Source organism: Zootermopsis nevadensis, unplaced genomic scaffold, assembly GCF_977971745.1.
Source record: "Zootermopsis nevadensis isolate Lab colony 2312 unplaced genomic scaffold, Znev_1.0 Znev_ptg000006l, whole genome shotgun sequence".
Classification (NCBI taxonomy): Eukaryota; Metazoa; Arthropoda; class Insecta; order Blattodea; family Termopsidae; genus Zootermopsis; species Zootermopsis nevadensis.
The window spans coordinates 1,037,359-1,062,812 of record NW_028259138.1 but is presented as its reverse complement, the minus strand read 5'-3'; the positions used below and the strand labels follow the sequence as shown (position 1 = coordinate 1,062,812).

Sequence of the window (25,454 nt, the reverse complement as noted above, 5' to 3'; positions counted from 1 at the left end):
CATGTGACACGCATGGATGGGACAAGAGGTGTGCACCGGGTATTTGTTGGGAAGCTTGAGGGAAAGAGCCCTCTGGTGAGACCTAGACGTAGATGGGAGGATAATCTCAGATGGAGTCTATCGGAGATAGGAGTTGAAGGAGACTGGATTTTGTTGGCCCAGGACAGGGTCCGGCGGAGGGCTTTGGTTAATTCGGTGATGAACCTTCGGGTTCCGTAAGCTAGTTAGTTAGTTAGACATGAAGTGACAGGAGTGTTAAAAATTATTATAATTCGATAATTTGCATTCCTAGCTTTGTTCTTGTGGAAATGAAAGAATGATTAGATGTGCTGCACGTTTCGAAACTGGAACTGCACACTAAATGTTTGCCCGACTCCAGGAAGGTTAGGTTAGGCGTCTAGATGAGGCTTACTCTGGCTCCGCGTTGGCTGGCTGGAGGTGTTGGTTAACGATGCATTTTTCTGATCGGTTTTGTTGTGATCCAGTACATTGAAATACAAAACTAAGACAGAAAACTTTTTATTCTTTATTGTTTTTTAAACTGTTTGCAGGACCAATACGTTTAACACGGTCTAACGTTCAGCATGAACACTCCTAACCTACATTTTTTGTTTACGGATTACGTCATTTGGGCAACAAAACCGACAACACACGTTATGGCTTTACTGCACAATATTATTTGAAGCTGCGTAAAGTGTTGAGGTTATTCGGTATACAGTGGAACTGGCTATTGAAGTAGATTGTAACCTAAATAATTAATCTTGATTTGGTTACTTTTAATGCTGCACTGGCCGCTGAGTTTAAACACGTTTCAACAAGATGTGTGTGCTGAGGCTTTGTCAGAAAACGGTCGTGGTCTGTGTTAACTTACAATCCCAGTATTATACTGAAGGCATTGTGTGAGACCTTCTCTTTTTCGGCAAAGGTGTTAGTTTAATTATCCTGTGTAACCTACGTATTCCACAAAGCACTCACGGGACTCTCTGCCTGATTGTTCTGTTATTACACGCGATCTGTGCTGCAGAGGTCAACCGAAGGCTTTCATGATGATGTTTGTCAGCTGAGATATATCAACAGAATTAGTATTGCCTGATTGTACCTCTACCACTGCAGGCCTACATTTCTCTTAGGGCAAACAAAATTGAATCAACAGTAATTACTGGATTGAAAAGCTGCAAGAACTCTAACATGCCCCATCATCAGTCAGTTTCATTTATAATGTAATCCTGATTTGACGTCACATCTTCTATTGACTGTTCGACACAGTCAGTCTGTTTGCAAATAAAACAATGAAGTGTTCAAAATCTAGCTGACTACCCAAGTCGATTATAATCTTTGTGAGTCGTGACTCCATGTTGATTTACAGGTGGTTACCAACGTTTCGGAATAACGCACCGTCTCCATGTTTGATATCCCAAGTGGAAGTGACCATGAGTAACGTTCGTGACTTTTGCAAAGTCACAGATATTTAAAATCTAGTGGTAACAGTAGTATGAAGATGACTGTCTTCTGGGATTTTCTAAACGCGTTTGATGAAGGAGTTGCAATAAACTGAAACATTTTTATTAGAATATAAATTTAAACATCTTGAGAGCACACGACATTTGGAAGCTCGCATGAATTTAGTGTGTTCTGGGATGTTGTATCATACTGTATGGCAGATACTGACTGACGTTTCAGAAGAACTTGCTACTCATAACCCTGATGATGGAAGTAGTAACCTCTTCTGAAACATCTATCAGCATCAATCAGATTACACGATGCAGCATCCTAGAAGACATCCACTATCATAGTCGTCGCCCTGAGAATCTCACATCTCACCAAGTAAAGAAGTGATTTGATAGAAATTGTATCGCACGTTGAAAGTAGTAATGTGTTCCATTGTAAATGCACTACATTCTACAGGGTATGTCATTTAAGACGCATACCAACAATGATATTCATAAACAAAACCAGATGGATGTCCACTCCCGTGTAATAAGTTCTCAACCTACCTCGTGACCCTCGAATTAAGGTCTGCCTGATAGTTGGACCGTTACTCACCCCAGTTACGCAAAAGCTGTGAAGGCGCTAATATGGTGTGTTCAGAATCTCTTCTTTCTGTAGATATTTCTCAAAGAAAGGCTTTATTTTGTGGAGCTGGAACATAATATTGACCGCACTGTATTAATCCAAAAGCACTTTGCAAAGCCGCACGAAACAGAGTAAAAAGGGGGTGAAATATTGTCATCAGAAAGATGGGTAAACATTTTCAGCGTGTGCTGCAAAGCTATTGTGAAAGTTTTTCCTAGCAAATAAAAAGTAAAACAACTCGTTTGTTTCATTATATTGATGTCACCAAAGCTTACAAACAGTTTTAGTTAGGGTTTTAAGTGGAACGTTCTACATTTGCAGCATTAAAACTTGTTTTACTTGTAACTCTCCCGTCTGGAAATCATCATCTTCAACTGCAGCTGTCGAGATACCAGATCTTGATCGACATCTTCACGGCCATGAGAACTTCAAGTCTCAGATAAATCTAACTTCCTTGAAAAGTGTGTATGCTTACTTTGTGGCTTGTTTGAAGATCATAACCATGTTAACAAAATCCCAGAATTAGCAACTTTCCAGATACGTACAGTCGAATCGAGCTCATATAATCACTTTATGTTTCTTTAGAACAGTTTTATATTGCCTTTTTCTATCACATTCTTCAACCAAAAAGTCATATTAATTTCTGAATTATTTAGCTTTTGCTAATGTTCAGTCAATCTCATTACATATGACATTTGAAAGGATTGTGTGAAAAGTAGAAATTTATGTAGGATTTGAGGTTTTCACGGTGGTTAGTCTGGGTTCTGGGTTCGAACGCCGTGTAGTGTGGTAGAAGTTTACCGACGTTTCAGAAATCCTTGTTGCCTCCATCATCAGGGCGATTATGGAGGCAGTAGACAGCAATCTTCAGGAATTATTAAGCTTATTAATATAATTGTAACAGATTTCCTATTTTTGTCTCTTTTACGGTCAAATGTTCCAATCATTCTAGTTGACTAAATTGTAAATATTCGAAATCCGGGTTATTGAAGGTTTGCCGCATGTAATTTGAGACGTATTAAGTGTTCTTCCAGTAGGCTGTGACTGATTTCGATTATGTTTGATGTAGACTAAACGTTGTAAAGAAAGTTTAATTTAACATTATTTCGTATGAGCCCAATTTACGTTAAGTTTGTATCGACCTTTCTTAAATTTCTCGTAAATGGCTCGGCCTACAAGAAACTCACAGAGAGCTAGACCTCTCCAGTAAGCGCACAGTTTATGCAGGTCATGCAGAGAACGTCTTACTATAGAACTAACTACTTTACATACTATGTGACTGTAGTGCAGAATATTTGTAACATTTGATTTGAATTTGGGAGGTTTAGTTAAATTTTTTCTTCGTCTCTTCTCGTTTGTTTTGTTTCTAGGAATTCTTTTTGTTTTAATCCATTTAATTTCTAATCCTCCAATCCGATATGTACACGCTGACTGAAGTCGTGTTCTCGTTATAAATGAAGGTCATATAAACTAATATGTGATAGAATTGATTGCAGTTTATATGCAATAAAGTAGTACTTCATTTCAAGCACTAGTTCATATTGTCCAACATTCTGTCACAGGATACGACTGTATGTCTTTATCACAGTGCCCGAATGTGTAATTCAATTCAAATGACAGTGCGCCTGAAACCGAAGAAACTACATAAGCAGTACAGTTGGTTCTGTGTAGGGACAATCATTTTGCGGCTATACAAAGGGTACATACCCCTCAGTTTCTCTCTCTTTCTCTCCCCTACCCCAAAAAATCTGCAATGGAACGAATAATGATGTCTATTTTTTTGTTTCTGTTGGAGAACTGTGTTAAGATTGATATGACATTCGTACCTGAAGATGGAGACAGTATGTTCCTCTGTAACGTTGGTGTCACAACGCAGATGAACGTCGACGTATTCACTTTAAAGTTCGTAGTAATCGAAATGCGTGTCGACAGAAACGAGGAAACGATGCTTAAAATGAGTTAATTGACAGACATAACGTAATGTCAGTGTATTTGGTGAGTTAATGTATTCAGAATTGTTGAAAGGAATTCATGAGAGCAATATGGAAGCAAATTTATTGTAGATGTGTGGTAAATATGTTACTAGAAATAATGATGGTAATTAATATCGAAAATGCAAGTAAATTTTATTACAAATGTATGAAATGTTTGTTACAAAATTCAGTGCACACATAATACAGAAATGCTGAAATATGAACGATTATATGAGACATCAGCTCAAATATATATTACTTTTAGAATTCAAGGTGTCCAAAGTTTTCCAAGTGTGAAGATTTAATTGTTGCTTCAAATCAAGTATTAAGCCTTTGAAGCCGAACTTCGTATAAAAACATTAGTAAAATATTCACCATATTCAGTCTGTTCCCTCTGTTTAAGAAACTAATAGCTGTTTACATTGAGATTTACACGAAATACACAAATAAAAAAGCAGACTTATTTATTATTAATGCAGGTGGGACATGGGCTTTAAAAAGGATAATTATTGGATCAAACTCTAGGCGTCTCGGTCGAGTATTTGTTACTCCTGCTTCATAAACGTGAGGATTTTATTATTTCAATTCAACATTTCAAGGCAAATGCTAGTAAGTACTCTTACATTGAACCGGACCACGATCGCTTCCTTTCAGATCCTTTCCAGTTCATCATTCACATATTCATCTACCATTCCGCGCTATGTACCTTAATCACTTGAAATAGTCGTCGAATGACTGTGTAATCCTCGGTCGGGTGTGGGGAATGAACCCATCTGAAATGAAGTGGTCTTGAAGATCCTGACATTTGGCTTCCGTAGATGTCGCTGTCAGATTGTCTTGGTTTTATGTAGTTAACAGGTGATTAATTAGTGTAATTGAAGATCGTGACTCAGATTTAACAGCAAGTCCTAACAAATGATAGTAACACCTGCTGAAAATAATTCCCTGTCATTCGTTCAGGTGGAATTCGTATCCAGCACGGAGTGACGCTCTGTCGTCTGTCATGTACCATGCTCGATTCAGACAGAGGCACAGCAGACCAAAAAGCTAACAGATCAACTAACTTAGTCTATGGAACATGGTCCTTCTTGAGAGTTAATCAAGAAATTCATCGACTTTTATGGTATATTGTATCTATTCATTCTTTTACAGGAGCCCACCACTTGTCTGTATCCTGAAAAAGATTAATCCAATCCACATCCTCCTACACTACCTTATTAAGATGCGTTTTAATATTATCCTTCCATATGCGCCCATGTCTTTAGAATAAGAGTTATAAGGAATGCTTTATGGTAATATGTATATTACGGATATAGTTAGCAGGTCTTATCATTATAGGAAAGTATTCTTTAGTCGTTATTAATTGTCTGGGTAAGGCCTACTTATCCACAGCTATAATTACGCTTTGAAGCAGATCACAGAGGCCTGAAAACCTCAGTTGAGACAGCAGTGTGAAGTCGTTCTTTTGTGTTTTGGCGTATGTGACGGGATAAACTTTCTAAAGTTTAACTCAATTTTTGAGTACTCATTTTCGAAATGAGATCTTTAAAATTTTGCACGTGATGTTCTTGATGCTTATTTGTTAGACATGAAAATTTACTCGTACTATTGCAAGTCAATGTCTATTGTAGCATAACGAATAATACTACATAAACAATGCTTAAAAGTACAAAAAAAAAATTATCCTATGTTGTTGAACATACTAAAAATATTTTAAATAAATGCTTCAGATTGTGATGAGATTTGTTATTTACGTTATTTAAACAAAGTTTTGTACGAGAAGTCGCATTAAATAAAATATTAACTTTATGGTTTACAATACAAAATGTAATCCAAACCCTTGACGACTTTCAGATGGATACAACCTCCCCTTAGCGCGTTGATTTTATATAATTCATGCAAATGTAAAGTGAAATCATCCGGAGTTCGTAAGGAACAAGCTATGAAGCAGTACACGGAGTGTAAAGAAAACTTCCACACTAGGATGAGATTGTTGGTTATCTTCACTCTTCGACCACCTTGTCACTGATGATAGAGTACGCTATTCCCATTGAAATGGAAAACAGGTGGACCGCAGAACCAGTCTGGACAGAGTCCTGGCCTGTAATCACATTCGGATGTTCAGTTCGTTGTCAGTTTCCCTACTGACTGAACTATATTATATAGCGTCCAGTAGAATTTGAGGCTTTCAGGGCGGTGAGCCCGAAGAAAGCTGTATTGTGGGTTGCAGCGCCGTGTAGTCTGGTAGATGTTTACCAAACTTTCAGAGGCCCTTGCTGCCTCCTTCATCATTGCGATGAGATACACATCATCATCAACATTGAAAGATTACAAATTGTTAGGTTTAGCTGCTGAGAAATGGCGATAGAAATGTTTTCATTGATCTCAAACACCAAAGAAATTCAGACAACAAGGGTTTTATTTTTAAACGAAACATGTCGTGAGTGGCATGGAAAGTGTTATATGAAACTAATTACTGAGAAAAAAGTTCGCAACACGCGTTTGTCCGACGCATATGGAGACTGACGCATTGCATGAGACTTCAAGCCGAGCCCAAGATGACTGACGACGTGAATTATGTAGACGACGCATTACAGAAACCAGTTCATGTGGGTTGGGCCGATCCGTGTAACATAACAGTCCACACGAAAGGCAGCAGCCATTGCCACGCTTTTAATCTTTTTGACAAAACATTCCGATTCGAGCCCTGCCTAAGGCAAGAACACAGTTGCCATACAGGACACCGAATTTGGGTCCGGACTATTCATGTCACTTGACTGTGTTCCGGAAGTTAATTTTAACAGAGGAAACAAAAGGTCGATATTCTAGCTAGTCCTTTTGTTGTAAAGGCAGTTGAGCAGAGCCCTCGATATTCTAACAGTTGCTTAGTTGGTCAGAAAAATAACTTTTCATAGAATCCGAAGGACCATTACTGTCTTCCATGGTGTTGTATCATGCAGTTTGGTAGATACGCACCGACGTTTCAGAGAAGCTTACTACTTTTAATTTCAGAGCGATGAGTCCTCGCTCCGATGAAGGAGGCAGTAAGCTCCTCTGAAACATCTGTAGATGTTTACCAGACTTGGTGTAACATCCTGGAAGACAGCCATTTTTATACTCATCGCCATCAGAACCTGAAATCTCAAATTCATTGCTGTGTTTACACTCTCGAATTATGTTCGGAGATAGATTGTTCCTTTTACACTCATTGAAAAGTTTTTTGTTCTGTAATTCAGGCGTTGTGATGCACATGTTTGCAGGCTGAAGAAGTATTTTACTTCTCATTTTAGTAACTATTTTCACTTAATTTAATGGTTTAAACTTAAAGAAACACTGCCATTTCCAATTACTTTTAGGTTATTACTTTGCATCATTATCATCAATGGTGTATACCAGCTGTCTGAAGCAGTTTCAAAAAACTAATTAAATTGAATTGTTCTTTGCCTTCATTTTTCTTTATTTCTGTTCAATACCAGAATCCTTTAAGTTGAGGATTAATGAGACATTTTTAGGTGATTTGGAATGATTAAACATAGAGTACTACAAAGCAGTATTTCTGACTGAGCCCCAAGCTTGAAGATGGAGGCAGTTATTTAACCCGAAACGTTGATTTATACAAGACGTTCACATGGTGTGACAACCCAGAAGGCCAATAATGACATCTTTTTTACTTCATTTATTCTTCTTACAATGTGACGTTGCAAAACAAGTATTAAAACCGTATGTTCTGTTCCGTCTAGACTCCAGATCAATGGCTGAGGAGGGTAATTGTGAGAGCTCCCCAGCGGGCCCGAGTTCGACTCCCGCTGTGGTTACGACGACACCCGAACCAAAACTGGAGATGTCCTCGTACATGAAGCAGCTGATGGCTGAGAAGCAGAAGCTGGAGGAAGAAACCGGACCAGACTTGCAGCTGGCACATAGACTTCTGACCACTGGTGAGTGGTGGCTTATCTAAAAGTGTCGGGAGTAAACTGTACTGGCAAAGAGGAATTTCATTCTTTCTTTGTTTCTTTACGGCTACAGGCCTAATTTTCTTCAGCAAAGTCAGCCATATTCTGAACCATTTCGCTAAAGATCCCATCTTTACAACATGCTCGTTATCTTCGTCTGTTTATGGGTCTTTGAAGTAGGTGAGGTTTCCGAGCAAAATTCCGTATAAATGCTTGTTTCTTGGGACTTCTGCTTACTTCATCCAAATCATCCTTCTTTTGTTTTATGTTAGCCAATTGCTTCACGTATCCGGATACTACTTTTATCTTCCTTCGTTGCCAAGCATGTTTCAGCAAGTGACTTTCCTCAGATTAAATATCTCCTGCGCGACCTTCAGTGTCAACAAAGAAGTTTGAGTGTTAAATCATGAAATTAACCATTTATTATCATCAAAAATTACTTATTAAAATGCATTTGATGTTTTAATTTACTTTATAACTCATACTTTAGGTACATAGCGATTAATGTGAAATATTTTTTATGTCCAGGAAATAAGTTTGTGATCATTGACGAACTATAACATATCTTTCTTCCGTTGTTGTTATTTTGAGTCCCATGATGAATGCGTATGTTCCATTTCGTCCAGTAGATTGTGAACAGACGCGCAGGTTCTGTGTTAACGTGATTGTGTCCTCGTCGTGCCATTAAATTTTATCTGCATCGGAGCGCAGCCACTGAACTATCTCGCTATGCCTAGCAACAGTTTTCTTCAGATAAACAGAGTAGGTATTCTGAACCCTGGAAGGACTACAGTCATACTTTTAGTGACTTGGCGAAAAGCGAGCTGAACTTTTTGCATGTGTGGCCATTAATTTGGACTGACATAAGTAAAAGGAAGTCAAACTGTTTCTGGTAATTACAAAGCATCACGCCATATCATTATATGAGGGGAGTAGAGGTGTCTACTTTCAATACAATGGTCAGTTCTCGTCACTCATGTCTGTACGAATGCGGAAAAGATTGAAATTAGGTTCTGAAGGTAGCAACTGTGGTAGCAAGAATTGCGAACAGGGTTGTGCCGACGCCGATGTTGGGGTCTGGCGGATTCGTGCGTTTGGTTTTGTGTAGGTACGTTTCTCAGAAATCTGGTTTCAGTAGCCGTAAACATGTTTCAATATTCAATTTAGTTCATAAATAAGTTTAATAAACTTTTTAAACACTTTGAGTGATACTGCTACAGTAAAGTATGTTACTTTTAGGCATAAACAAGGTTTATTCCCGTCAAATTTCATGAACCATACTATGCTATTAACTCAGATAGTTATTTTCCTCAGCAATCGGTTTTCCTTACCCCCAGGGATAGAGTTCCTAGTACCAGTTTCTGTGAAAGAGACTAGGCCAACACCAGAGCTGGATTGGACGCGATACTGAAGTAAGAAGGAACTCTCTAATCTCTGTCGTGAATCGAATCCCGGCCGATTTTCCCTACACTGACTCATAATAAAACTTTAAATGTTTTCGAATGTCCAAATTCGTATATAAACTGCGAATTTAGAAGGCGTGGGGGATGCAATTCGAATGCCGGGGTTGATGGATGTCCGTCAGTGTCTTTATCGGGTCCACAGCACTGTTCGGCGTGAACCGAATCGACTGTCAGAAAGTACTGTGGCTGTGGGTTAATGGATGAATTTGATTATCATGTGGTTACGGATGTCAACAAGTGTGGCGGGGCTAAACAAGTGGTCAGGCCCGAAGATTGGGGTTTCGCTCGCTTCATCAGCCCGTTAATTAATGCGGCGTCGCGGTCCACAATCCCGTGCACACCCCCTCCTCCGAGCCCGTAACTAATCTGACTCTACTCCCGAGGATTATTTGAATTAGTTGGTATAATGTTCTGCAGACGGTTTCCTGCCTCCATATTCTGCTTCTAGAATTACAGGCTGTGTGCAAAAATGACACATGGAAACAGGTAGAAATGATTTACGTCAGACGTAATGGTGCCTGTTATCCTTCATATGTTTTTTGTCTTTGGTCTAAGCTAGCAACAAATAAAAATCTAATGACGGCTGTCTTCTGGGTTGTAGCGCTATGTGCTCTGGTAGAATTTTACCAACGTTTCAAGGTCGTCGGTGAAATTATGCCACACTGCACGGTGCTATAACCCAGAAGACAGTTATCTTCGTACTCACCGCCATGAGAACTGCAAATCTTAATTACACATTTAGTAATGATCCTGTGTAGTAATCCATTCGTTTATATTGCTACAGTTTCTGAATTCGTTAAGTACGTTAGGTGTATTCTCAGAATTTTATGCTGTTCCCATATTAATTTGTAAACACTGTTTCTAGCAAAATATGCAGGTATAATTACGATCTGTCTCCGTACTGTATTTGATGTGTCTTGCCCTGGTGCATCATTAGTAACTGCTATAACACCGAAAGCTAAATAAATGAATGTTTCTCACTTCCAGTGTATTGTTTAATATGCACAAAATAAAAGAAAATCAGAAAAAAACATAGAAGATTTTGCTATACATTACTTAGGGGTTCCAAAAAACCCCTTGATTTCTGGGGCCACACTCACCCGTTCTCATCGACTTTCAGGCCGCCATGTCATAACATTGACGATAATTTATTAAAACCTCATGCCAGTTTATTAAAATGCTAGCAACTTACTACTGCAAATAAGTTCACGTAGGCTATTACTTAATACTTTCCTTTATAAAATTTATTTATTGTTCACTGTAAATTTATGATTAATTTACTAACATCAGTTCTTCCCTCCTTTGTAACAAGGAACGTAGATTGTCGAGCTCAGTCCGATTGATAGTAAAAGATGCAAAGTGTTAGTGGTTCTGTGTTAATTAGGTTGTGTACTAGCTGTGCGCTTAATTTGTGGTCGGTACTGTATCCGGACAAAAGCACAGCGCTTACACTATCTCGCATTACCTCATTAATGCTTGAATAGATCACTGAGCTAAAGAATAGTTTTACAGTTTCTACTAAATCTCTCTCTCTCTCAAAAAAGAAGTAAAATGGAAGCTTCCAAAGTAACTTTAGGTCCACGGGTTCTTCCTGGAATTTGTTTTATAACCAATAAAGACATAGACGTTATGATTAATAGTATGAAATTGAAAGGTCGAAATGAAGGTTAGAGTCGAAAGGCACGATATTTATACAGAGTTAATTAATATTAATAAGTTTATCAAAAACAGGCTGATGGTAATGAACAAAAGGTCGTTGTATGGCTGGACGACTACGTAACAAAGCTTTTGAAAATGGTGCAATATTAACAATGAATCCCCGCCAAAGCCTTAATTTCAGTCAGTAAAAGTTCGAGAACAACAGTAAAATAAGTTCTTTTTGAGATTCTCAAGGCTCTGAAATATCGAATATGGTCTTCTGGACATGTAGGCCTATATTTATAGCCTACAGGCATACCGGCATTATAATAACTGTAGAAATGTATGTTCTTGTATAGTATTAACATTTAATCTAAAACGAGGGTTTTGGTGTTTGGACGTCTTTTGAACATTTAATATGAAACTCCTGTTACTTGTCTATGTATACACGCAGATGTAAATTAGTCTTGGCTGATACATTCTCGTGGATTGCTTCTTTTGTGTAAAGTGAATTTTAAGACCTCTCTGTGTGTTTCTGGATATGATAAATGATGCACTGTTTGGAACAAATGCTCGCTATTTATATTGTGGCTTCTTGATGATGCTGCGTATCTGAAGAACAATAGTAGACTTAACTGTGACTTGAGTTCCTAAGGTGGTCATTATCTGCTTTATTCCTTCTTACATAAGGAAGGAATCCCTTTTGTAATTTCTTGAAATATTAGAGCGAAGTGTACAATCGCTAAGAGAATTTTCGTATTGTCATTGAATTGGAATGCCCACGGAGAGACATTTATCTTCTGGGATCCACCTGACTGTGAATCAGAGCCCTCGTGACGCTCTATATTCAAAGGAATATTTTAGATTCTTTTCGTACTAAAACTCAGTGCCTGTGTGTCACTATCAGAAACACGAATCAGTAACTTAACTTCTGCGGTCTTCAACACTGTCAGTGAAAAGGGAAATCTGAGCTTTACTGTGGTACCATTTGTGACGTTTTATCAGTGGTCATTCTGTCAGAGTTTGAGATATGTGTGTGTGCGCGCTTACCTACTATATATGCAAAAGAAGGAGAATTTTTGTTGAATAAAACTTGGTGTGGAAAGGGGTACAATTCTGCACATGGTTAAGAACACTGGATAACAGGGAGGAGTAATTAATTTTCGTTGCTTCGTGGCCGGAGTTCGTCGCAAGAAAGATTTGTTTATCAGAAATAAATAAGTTAATCAGGTATCAGTTTTTCATACTGACTATAGGCCATTTACAGCGAACATAAGAATGTTATTGTCGTTTTCATCATAGTCATAATTATCATCATAGAGTTATTTCGGATATCGCAAACTCTGATTACTGATCTGTAAGTGTTAAGGCATGTTAAACAGAATTCTAAGCAGGTTCTCATTTCCATTTGTCGGTGCACTAAATGAAGACGATCAGTATTTGTACTAAACATCACAAAAGTTCAATATCCGTCCGTATCTAATGTTTACGTATTATGTTTAGGCTATGTTTCGTAGTATAGTGTTTCTCTTTATTAGCGTATTTATGAAAATGTAAGAGCCACAGGTTCGAATGAAAAGCATAGACATTCAGACACAACTTGTGCTTATAAGCATATCTCGATAATGGATGCGATATTTTGAAAATATCACATAGAATGCCTCAGTAACAGGTTTTAATCTCGCAGTTAAGCAGTACTATGCGTTAGCAAACAAATGTTTGTGTTTAGCAAATGAAGAGAGGTCTGTAGACATGCATGGAACATTCATGACACCTAACCAAAGACATATCATGACCCATATTACACTGATGGAAGTATACGAAAATCCTTTCTTTTTAATTAGTCATCTTATCCCACAACGAATAACGTCTGCTGGAAATATGATATTTGGAATGGAAATTAATTTACCTGCGTGTTTGGTATGGAACATTTTTTGTATAGGCCCTATTATGTCATAAATATACATGATCGTAATTTTGATGCTATGCCCTACGTTTTCCGTGTAGAAAAATCTATAAAACAAATATTACAGGTGTAATTGTTTAGTTGATAAGATGTAATTAAATACCCCTATGAAAAGGCAAATTTAAAGGATATAAACTCTTTCCTGTTTTAAAACTTTGCATACCGTGTAGAGTATTAGAATATAGAGTGAACAAACCAACAACTATTAACACTATAACATTAACACTATTAACACTATTAACATTATAGTGTTAATAGTTGTTGGTTTGTTCACTCTATATTCTTTCCTGTTTATAAATAAAGTTACAATTATTTTATGTTACAGTCTCGTAGGGTACAAAATAGGTGTTCTGATGGACCGATGCGATATTAAACGAAGTTCAACTCATGTTTTAATCAATGTCGCCTGTATCCAGTTTAATCGAAACCCGAAAGCTGTTTGAGGAAGGAACATCCCGGTTATACAGCAGTGACGTCATCATACAGTGACACCGAGAGCTTCGACGTGCTGAGTATTTACGCCAGTATTGCCCACAGTCCCCGGGTAGGAACGTGTTTCATGTCCGCGGTGATCTCGTGGGCTAGCCAATTAGGACGATGTCTCGGAGTGGAGACTCACGAATTGATCCTTCAGACAAGGATGGGCTCTATTTACTTCCCCTCGCGGCATTACAGATGCTGGTATAGTGGTCAGCAAATCGGATATCTTACAATGTTCTTTATATTCATAAAGAAAATGAGAAAAAATAATTCCAGGTGCCATCACTGACATATTTGTACCACGCTGTAAAAAAAGGCTTAAATTGAAAAGTGCACGTTGAGAATACTCCACATCTAAGGAAATACTGTAAGCATATCGACCTATAAGAGGTGTGAGGGCTAATATTGTGTAATATGAAGTTTGACTTCAGCTTATGTAAAGGAGGGGTTGTATCGGACGCATAAGAAGTACATTAAATTACCCGACACATTTAAAGTCTAGCTTTCCAGTACCTAAATTAATTGAAGTACGTTCATTTGTTTCGAGGACAAGTTATGCTTACGTGCATACGGACGTAACGTGATCATTATTCGTTTATTTTATGGGCATGATGAAAAAGACATGCGGGTAAGACATACGATACCGCCTGGACAGAATACTGGTTGGAGTTAAAAAAATGCAACTCATAGTCATTAAAGTGCTGTGAACTTAAGAGAGAGAGGGGGGTTTCCGGCACACATGTGGGTCAGAATCATTACATGGGCCTTCATAAAGTTCTGTGGCTATAACTATTCTAATTTGATGCGTAATTTGAGCAGTAATTATAAAGTTTTTTTGGATGGCGATAGGTCCATAGAAAGGCCACATACGCTAACAGAGAAAAACATGCAGAAATTAATTCTAGAGCGGGATTGGAAGCCGCGTTTTTATTCTTGGGGAGGCCTAAGAGGGCATAAACGCCTTAGACCGCGTTACCACTGAGGATGACGCCTGCCAAATTTATGAACACAAAAATTTTGTCCTGAGATATAAGAGAGAAAGGAGAAATGCCAAGCGTCAGTGCTGTCGTGACCGAGGGGAACTCGTTTGAGGTACAACACAGGAATTTTAGCTGGCGACATTAATCTCCACGTAAATTAGCAACATGCCGGAGTGATTGTGTGGCCTGTCACGTGAATGAATTCGACCAGAAGAAGCGATTTCATGTCTCTACAGCCGTGGTTATTAAACTAGTAACATTAGAGGTCCATATAGGTCGTAATTTTGTAAGAAAAGGAATGTTCAAGAGGCCATACTGCCTGCTTAATGTACAGTTTTCTACAATCACTAACTTTTGAGATAGGAGAAGTATAAAGTAGCTTCTACAAATTTGGAAAACGATCCTCGAAGAATATTTAGGACATTTCTTCATAATCTAAACCAGCAACATGGCGGCTGCGCGAAATCTGTAACCTATAGTAACTAGATTTCTGATTAGAGATAACTCATGAAGCATTGTGGCTGTCCATGTTAAACTTTGTGTGTTGATAGATCATTGATACATATTCTGCGTCGCAATTTTTGTAAAGCCTAATATTTTCAGTTACAAACACGGCGACGATGCGAAACGTCTAGGTTACATCAGGAAAAATTGACGTAATCGGAGTTTGTATTAATGAAAATATGCAGAGATATCGATCACTACTTGAAAGTTTCTGGATGTGTTAGGATATGGACTGGACTATTTGGGTGAAAGCTAGCGTAAACCGTCTTGTTAGAAACATTGGAATGCCACTTGGTAGCCAACCAGCCTTCAGCATGATGTGCCTCACCACAACCAACGGCGTACAGTCGTGTTTTTACGGTATACAGTTGAAAGGAAGTCGGAGAAAAATGTGAAACGAGCTTCAGACAACACTGGACGTCGAAACGAACAATAGATGCGTTCCAGTTCTTTTGTTTGCAAAAAAATTGTGGTCCGTTTGACATTTAGCGAGATATGTCGAAATACGAGTGTAATATGCACGCGCTCATGTGTAGCGGCTGCAAAACTTGGATCGTGTGTATCGTTACTAAATGTGATGGATTCGCTTTAGGAATGCCATAAAATGCCTCACGTCGCTGCCTAGTAGTTATCACTTTTATTCGTATTCAGGGATTCCGAGTTCAAATCTCGGCCCGGCGGCTGGATATTTTTATTGGGGATTTTCCTATTAGTACTTTAAATTAGATCATGACTCTTTCCTTCCAATTTCATCATTCATTAATTACCAAATAATTCGACAATATAATTTTCTGACATCATCGTTAAATTAACGGCTAAAATAACTAACCAAGTAGTCAGCTTCAAGATTCGGTTTCTTTTAGTGTAAAGTGCCGAGGGTAATATTTTAACGTCAAAGAGTCAAATTAACAGTTTTTTTTGAGAAGTATTACTAAGAAGCAGGTTTTTAGTTTGTATGCGTCGTGTATTATTTGCTAGAGGTTGTTAAATCAAGAAGGATTAGTCTGGCAGCAAATGTGGAATGGAAGTTAAGAAAAACGCATTCAGACTGGTAAGAGGACGCTTGGCGTTTGTAGGTGAAAGTGTAATATATAAAAAAAACCGAATGTTAGAGGAGCAAGTTGTGAGAAGCTGGACTGGATTAAATTTGTTTGTTAACTTCTTGGGCATCTGAATAATTTTCAGATGCTCAAAGCAGATACTGTGTCTTGAACGTATTATTCAGTTATCGTTACTTAATACTGATATGAACCGTAACTGCTTAATATTCCAGTGAATTTGTGGGTTTAAACGTATGGATTTTATTTTGGAGACAACGGAGTATAAAGATACAGGCTTGACAAAGAAAGTAATTTTTTCTCGTGAATAAACACAATACTATAAAATCAGGGGAAGAGTAATGGATTTTAAATTCCACGTATTCATAACCTCGAAACTACACTATATGGAAGCTTCATGCTCCGGTCGCCTTAAACCGAGGTGGTTTTGACACTGGGTGTCCGCCAGAGCATTCGTACCACGCTGGTTCGGAAGAGAATAATTCTAATCGTTTTGGGAATCAAACTCTGGACTTCGTACGCTTTGCTTATTGTGGCATCTTGGCCCACAGGGTACGCAAGGGTTTGCTTGCAATGAGGAATTCTTGTTGGCGAGGTAGGTGGTCGAAGGATAGTTTGTGCAGAACAGCTTCCGATAGGATTTCTCACGACAGAAAGGAAGTGGGTGGGGATACCAGCTGGCGTCCCGGTAATTAATATCTGGGAGCAACAGTGAACTAACCCGCAAAATGATTAAATCTGAAATAATTGTTAAATGTAGGCCTAATCTCACTCTCGTCCTCAGGTTTTATATAGAGACGGGCTAGATCGCTCTTGGTCTGGAATCTTTAAATTTGTGTATTAAGCAGAATTACAGCAACAGTATTTTTTAACTTTAGCTTCGTTTTTCTCAGTTTTAATAAAGTGTGGATTAGCCCACTGTTGCTACCAGGTCTTCAGGTATCAAGAGATTGTTCGTTCGAATTTTCTTCTGTGTTCCTGTGTTCTTGAGTCAACTGTTTTGTCTCACCAAAGAAATTTGCAGAGCGGTAACACGTTTGGCGTGTATTCGGTTTGAATCCTGTTAGAAGTTTCGTCAATCCTATATTTGCAACATTACTCCCAGGTACAGTGCAGCAAGTGACATATTTCACATCTATACCATTCACTTGGTCCAGTTATAACCTGTTTTATTTTTTAAGTGTATAAGATTTATTTTTGGAAGAGCAGTTATTGTTTACACACAATGTAAACATTTCTGTAAGACATACGACAGAATGAAGAAGTTACGAAAGGTTGACTCTTAGGATAATAACAAAGATGTTTTTGTATACAGTAAAAGTAGAGTCGAATGAGACGGGGAGATTGTAACAAATACTGAATCTCCGGATTTGGAAACGCAATAGCTGTTTATCTTATAAAGTAAATAAGTGAATGTAACGTTTTCCTGGAATTAAGCACCACGTAATGTATGCGTGCTAGCTGGAGGTGAGTGGTAGCTTCAAGTTGGGGCCGCTTTCCACCAGGCGAGAAACCGTCCAATATCTTAAGGCAGTCTAGAAAAAGTGACGACGGAAAATTTCTTTTGTCGTGCGAATAAATATGTATATTTTTGACTATATTATCATGTTTTTTGTATGATGTATGTGTGCCAAAATAGTACGTACTTTATTAAAATTAAATAAAATATTATTACACATGGATCTACTCAGAGCTCGAGAAGTTACGAGAAGCTGTGAGATTTGAGGTTTTTACAGCGGTAAGTATGAAGATTTCTGTCTTCTGGGTTGTTGCGTCATCAGGGCGATGAATGATTTCATTTAATTCATCGCCCTGATGACGGAGGCAGTATGACCTCTGAAACGTTGGTTAACATCGACCAGACTACACAGCGCAAAAACCCAGAAGACAGAAATCTTCTGCGAGAAACTGTTTGGTGACACGATAGAGAAAAATATAAATTAAGAAACAGTGGGACTGGACTGGACTAAACCCCTTAAGCCGGTAACACGCTGTAGCCCATACGTTGCGTCTCTGCCCCATTCATTGATTACCGGACGCTGATCTCAGAAAGATATATGTAGTGCATCCTGTAACCATCAGAGACCAACAAAGAACTGTATCCGATTCTTAGCTTCGTTCACAAAACCACAAAGAGACAGCGCCGCCTAGTACGACCTGGCACAAACAGTTGAAACACGAAAATCATAAAGACGCGTTGAACGATTTGTATACTCTGTATCAATTTAAAATCCAACTGTCAGAAAATGATAAAGCTGATGCAAAAACAATTTTCAATAAACTGTATAGAGTAACAGGCATGATTTATAGTCTCTGTATAGACAATCATTTATTGGAACTGTTTTAGCGCTTCGTTTTCTGGTTGTCAACCTGGAATTTTTCATTGGCCAATTTAAATGTCTAACACATTAAACAGTGTCACATATCTAGTGTATATGAACAGATTTTTTTGTTCAGTGTTCACTACCATTTATTTCAGAATATTTTTATCTTTCTATGTGCTATCTACGAATTTTCAGGATTACATTTAAAAACAAAACCATAATTCACCAACTGTTTCGTGAAACTTGTTCTTTCATTTTTCGGAAGAATATAGATTGAGGGTGTTTGGAAATATGGCGCTGAAGAGAATATTTTAATATAAGAGAAGGGGGAAAAAAAAGAGGGAAGATGGAGAAATATGCATAATGAAGATCTTCATAATTTGTATTCTGCACGAAGTCTTAAAGAGATGGGTGTGAAGGTGTGAACTGAATTAAACTCGCTCAGATTGAGTCCAGTGGTGGATAATGAACCTTTTGGAATTCCAGAAGGAGGAAAATTGCTTAGGAAATTGCGTACTATCAGCTTCTCAGATACTACTTTGTTTTATATATGTGTATGCAGGACTTTAAGATAAAACCGGTAAGTCCTTACGCCTTCAAATTATCAAGGCAGGGGCTCTCAACTTATTGCAGGGACTAAAATAGCTCTTTCATATCGACTCGCATGTCAATAAAGGCCAGGCAGTTTTATGTCTGTTTACATACTCAATTTTATGCTCACATTTTTTAAAATAAACGTGGCTCTGAGCTTATTTTAGCACAACTGGAATGCATTTGAGGAGAGTGAATGCAGGGTATAACTCCGTGTATTGTTAACCTTAGCACTAGATAAGAAGTGAATGGCCAGCCTCACGCCTGGCCGGCATTAACCCCCCCCCCGGGAAAGATCACAGTACCCACTGAATGAGACCTATACATAAAGTTCGTATATCCGACTTAACACCATGTTAATTAGGTCCGACAGTGGGCGTTAGATATCTGCATATTAACAATAATGTTTTTGGCTTGTATTTTAGTGATGGTAAGGGTTCAGAGAGTAAATTGGCGGAGTAGCACTTAATAACAATGAGTGTATATTTAGTTTTCTGAAAATTGACTCTAAATTTATCACGAATAGCAGGCAGTTATGATAATATCGTAAGCCTTAAGATTGCTGTCTTCTGGGTTATTGCGCCGTGTAGTGTGATAGATTTCCACCAAACGTTGCAGAGATTATACTGCCTCTGACGGAGGCAGTATGACCTCTGAAACGTTTGGTGGAAATCTACCAGACTACACGGCGCAATAACCCAGAAGACAGAAATCTTCAGACGCACAACTGTGAAAACCCAAATCCTACATCGTAAGCTTTCTTTCCTCTCGTAGACTGGAAAACACGCTGCAATGTTTCTTTCATACAAATTGTAGTCAGACGGAGTACAGATAAAGAAGTTGTATTATTAATGTGGTAGAGCCATATTTCAGAATATAGAGCGATGTACCGAGTGCTGTTATGATCCTTGTACGTACAAGATTTTCCTGCTTTGTAGTGAGCCAAGTGAGATGTAATCTTGTTAGCTTCCGCTCGCTACTAGTCACTCATAAAACAGAGCCAATCAGTGAGGCCTGTGATTCAGTTTCGTTCTACCTCATTTCAAATATCAGGCTTGTAAGTGAATCCGTCAATTTGTTACATCCTGTTAAATTGTTACATAAATGAATCTGTCTTTTGATTATATTCATGTAAACTGGAACATCTGAAGGTGGAATTGTAGGCGGTATCTTCTATGTGAGGTTGTCTGTGACGCATCTCCGGTGGGGGATCCACCATAACCTCACGTATGGTATCGCTTCCCATCCATGTTAACCGTGTTAGCCCGGCTAACACTTTGAAAACTGTAGTCTTCTTTCAAACTTCTGTGGTTCAGTGGTACTACGTACACTGCTCGGTTGTTCAGACCACCTGAAATTTGACAAAAGAATATGAGAAGTGCTGTAGTATTAATAATCAATAAAACTTAACAACAACTTAAATTAAAATTGCTTGATGGCTAACAATAAACGTTTTTAAAATAAACTTCATTATATGAAAAATTAAGCTCTTATTCGTTTTTAAGCTTTTATTTCCTTCTAAATTAAGGAATTAGGTTGAAAAATATTTGCTCTAGCTTGTCTAAATTACATTTAAGAATTTAGTTCTTACCTGAAAAAAAAATCAGTCTTCACACTTGAGAAGATCAACTGTCTGGTGATGTTTAGGGAAATAATCAGTTTATTCTTGGAAGCCCATAAATGAAAGAAAATGCAGAATTAATAATTTTTCAAGCAGGCGATACATATACTTGCATCTGAGCTTGAAAGGGTTAAAATAATTTCTCTATGCGACATGATACCAGTGCTGTATTTTGTTGCATCTTGTAATATCGACTGGGATAACTCTTTCTCACAGGTGGCGTGCCCAGCTCGGAAGCTCCCCTAAGGTTGGCTCTCCTTTCGGATTTTTTTCCCCTACTGCTCAACCTATAAATTCATTACCTCGGCAGAGTCCTTTTCTATGGAAGGGCGGACATGAAGAATGGTAGTAATCCGCCATTGTGTGGGGCAAGAATAAGTTTGGTTCTATGATAATGAAAATTCGTTAATTAATCCACCATGATCACAAATTACTGTACAATTTAAGAGATTTAGATTGTTCTGTTCATGTCGCACATTTCAGGGATGCTTGTTGCCTCCATCATCAGGGCTATAATCGAAGATGAAAGCTGCATTTACCTCTGAAACGTCGATAAACTTCTACCACACTACACAGCATTACATCCCAGAATAGAGTTGTCTATATTTTGCCGTGTGAGACCTTTACATTAATTGACTGGTTCCGATCACAGTTTGTTGGGCAGTTGGACTCAGTAACAGGGGATAAATACCGTACCCAAGGTATTAAGGTGTATAGACATCTGAGTTGAATGGTTGCAACAGCTTCCAGAGGGTAAAAGTATTGCAATCTGACTTACTGTCGAGGCCCAAATAGCTGTGTTTCAATAATATCTAAGTAAGTTTTCGCGAGGTTTGAGGAAGAAAGCTGTTGTGATTAAAGACGTTTGAGGCCCCAAGCAATCCAAGTGAGTTCAACGTGGTTTATCATTGTCAAAATATACTTAATAATGAATCTTAATGATGTGCATAAAGTAGGTATATTCCTATAAACTATATTGAATAAAAATTTACTTGGATATTATCCATCGTCTAGTAATAAAACGTAAAAAACGTAAAAACGACGTTTCGGAGATGAGACTCTATCTCCGTCTTCCTGAAGACGGAGATAGAGTCTCATCTCCGAAACGTCGTTTTTACGTTTTTTACGTTTTATTACTAGACGATGGATAATATCCAAGTAAATTTTTATTCAATTGACTCTTCACCATCGTCAAGAAGTTTTAGATTTGATATATAAACTATATATTTGTAATTCGATGTAATTTAATGTTTATCGATACATTGTTTATGTAGGGTAAAAATTAATTCAGCATCTTTGTTTTAGATCCATTTTTGGGCTGTCCCCTAGAAATAGCTTGACGGCCCCTTTGGGGCAGACTCCCACTTTAATGAACAGTGATTTAATATATTGCCCTGAAATATCGTGTACAGTATCCTCAATAATTTTTGTATGCTGAGGCATTTACAGATCTTTAAATATAAATAAAGTAGGGGTTATGAAAACGGGAAACTTTTATAGTATACTCCTAACACTAGAATTTGTACAAATACCTTTAAACTGTTTTGTAGATAAAACATGGCGACTGATATTGCCTCCCTGTTAAGCATTGATGTAATGAAACGTATACGGGAAAAAACATAAATTTTTTCGGCTATTATTGGTGTCACAATTGTGCTGCTAGTTAAAATTGCCATGTTACTTATCGTACTTCAGCAAAATTTATGTGATGCAATTCGAAATATGGCCAGGTGATAGCACTAACTCTGAAGTGCAGGGGAAACGTGCTGACTGAAAAAATGCCTGAAGGAACCTGAAATATTTTCCTACCTAATGTATCGAAGCCGCCTTCGGCAATGAATTAACATCGACATTAAAATAAATCTTAGAAATTAAAGATTACTGAATAAATGATATGTAAAATATATTCTAGCCTCATAGTCGTAAATAAAACTGACCTCAGCATCAACACTCGCCTAATAGGTGAAGTAGGTATAATGCTTTAGACTTTAGCCTGAAACTACCTAATTCGAATCTCTTTCCAATTTACATAAGAAGTAAATTTATAGAAAAATATTGTATTAGGTTGTTGCTTGTATTTAATTGGCTTAAGATATGTCTTAGTGACTTATTCTAATGATGCCAAACCTTTGGATTCTGTTCAGCCAAGATATTTCTTGAATACCCGAAAAATATATCTCGGACACTGGAGGAATGTTTTGTACCACTGACTTGTAATTTGAATACTCTGTGCCAGAAGTTGGGGTCGTGTGTGATCCCATTAAGAAACCATTTATTATGATGTTAATTTCCTCTCATTATTGGTGCTTTCGTGTCTCATTCTATCTTAGGAAAACACACACCTCCTATTAACAACACGTTTCTTTTAGTACTTATACGCAACATGCAACTTTTAAAATCATCAGAAGTCTTGAAACGCGCTAGAACAAACATTTATGTTATTCTAGCTTTGCAGACGCTTTTATATGTGTATGGAAATAGGCTGTGAAAAGCAGATGTAAGAGTCACAGTCGCTGAAATGAAACTAACGAGAAGAACAGAAGGCTACTCTTTGACGGACTGTAAAGGAAACGAAGACATTGGTTAACATTTCAAAATAAAAAACCAGTCGGATTCAACACGTTAACAGAATACAAAGGTATACATTTTCCAAACTAATCAACAATTATAAACCACATCTAAGAAAGCGGAAAGGTCAGTTTATGCAACATTTATTTCGCGCAAATAATTGAGATGAGCTCAAAAAGTAGGAAATGTGTACTCTTACGTAAAGCGGTTGTTAAAATTACTGGATGAAATTAAAATTGAAATAGTTTGACAGTTTTCGTAAAGTTCTCCATTCCTAAATTTAATTAAGATTTGGTTATTCGTTCTCTAGTTTATTCAAGCGTAATGTGGAAGGTGATCACACCATACGTCACAGGTGCCCACGAACACATCTTTTCATACTCATTTAATAGAAGGCCGAGAAAGTTCCAGAATTAGTCTGAACGTATCGAGAATCGAACCCACTATCATATTTGAAATTAGTCACTTTATTACTAGCTATATCCCGACCCATAATAATTTATACCTTCCCCTGTAGAAATAAATTTCTGCTCTTTGTTGCAGAATCTGTTAAGAATTAGTCGTGCATCATTTTCGCTGTTTTTAAAAGGCGTCACTGTTTCTACAGTGATTCGTTCCGCACAGTCTGTCAGTACTTTGAAGAATTCAAGTCCGCGAGGAACATCTGGTTCCCTTCTATAACTTGTTTCCATTATTGACATTTCTGAACTCATTTTAAGCGGAAGATTTCTGACCTTGACAAAGTTTGATTACTTCGTTGTCACTTATGTTTTACATACGTAACTGAGAGTTAGTTTTAGATATAATTTGTATTCAGAAGATATTTCAGCGTTATGAACAGCGTATATAGTAGATTTTACATTTTAAACCTCTTGGTGCAGATGAGAAATGCATAAAATATTTGAAGATTTCTGTCTTCTGCGTTGTTGCGCTGTGTAGTATGGTCGATGTTTACCAACATTTCTGAGGCCATACTGCTTCCGTCATCAGGGCGATGATCGCCCTGATGACGGAGGCAGTATGACCTCTGAAACATTGGTGGAAATCTACCAGACTACACGGCAGAATAACCCAGAAGACAGCAATCTTCAAACTCACCGCTGTGAAAACCTCAAATCTTACATAAAATATTTGTTGGAAAGCTTGAGATAAGGGAATCAATTTTGATACCTACACTGAATTTGTCTACGTAAGATTGTCTTCTCCGGTATCATCTGCGAGAAATTTTATATATATTTCGTAACCTACTTCTGTTCACACATTTATTGGTTCTCACCGGCCCGATTAAGAGTATAGGATATGAGAAATTCCTTTCCCGATAGTTCAGAAGACAACACACGAATTTCATTGAGATGTCGGAAATAACTTCTTAATTAAAGAAAGTTGTCAGTGGAACCACGGTTCCGGAGAATTTGACGTAAATACGTCTATACGGAAAGGAAGTTTATATTTAGGCTTTATTCTAAATATTTCCTTTATACATGCTTTATAATTGAGATAAGTCTGATTAAGACATTGCTTATTTAATTTGAATTAGTTACACTTAAGATGGGTCTGTGGTAGCTGAATGTAATGTAAAGTAATGTAAAGTAATTTAATGTAATGTAAAGTAATGTAATGAAATGTTTTATAGGTAACAACAATGCCGAGTAAACAGATGACGTTTCCTAGGTAACAACAATGCCGAGTAAATAGATGTTCCTTAGGTAACCATTATTGTCGATTTGTTCATAAACAGATGAAGTTTTCCAGGTAACCATTGTTGTTTATTTGTTGATAAACCATTACACTTTGTCGTTCCACTTTTTCCCGAATGACACTGACCCTAAAATATAGACGTATTTACGTCAAAAAAATACAAAGTAAAAGCTGTCCCGCTACACGCCGTTTAGGCGTTTGTGGGGGGGGGGGAGTATAACTTACTCATTCTTAACCTCGGCACTAGATGAGGGTGAGTGGTCAGCGTCACGACCCGCGCGCATCTTACACCCAAGAAAGAACGTCGGTACCCATTAGATCCTTTAGATGGGAGGCTTCGTGGGACCCAGAGTCGGTCTGGACGCAGAGGCTAGAGGAAAAATCCTCTTCCCCTGTCGGATTGAACGCCGCCCAATCCGAAGTCAGCTACTATACTGAATAAGCTACTCCGGCTCCTTGTCTCTTAATTATCGTTCCTTAATGTATTGAGGATGACCTTTTGTTGCCATACTATAAAACCCTATCCACAGTACTGATCTAATGAAACCTAACCTAATCTGATAA

General features: G+C 37.8%; 1 protein-coding gene across 7 annotated transcripts in view; it reads left to right on the top strand.

Moving 5' to 3' along the window:
• LOC110827939 (uncharacterized) overlaps window positions 1–25,454 on the top strand; it is a 343,471-nt gene that overhangs the window by 47,963 nt on the left and 270,054 nt on the right. For 6 of the 7 annotated variants that reach the window (XR_015533765.1, XR_015533766.1, XR_002542509.2 and 3 more), the window contains exon 2: window positions 7,787–7,984. The exons of the other annotated variant lie outside the window; for it this stretch is intronic. Coding sequence is in view for 3 of the 6 variants with exons in the window: in XM_087343438.1 (XP_087199564.1) it covers window positions 7,787–7,984 (198 nt within the window). In the remaining 3 variants the exon portion in view is untranslated. The remainder of the gene's footprint in view (window positions 1–7,786; window positions 7,985–25,454) is intronic. 7 annotated transcript variants of the gene reach the window in all.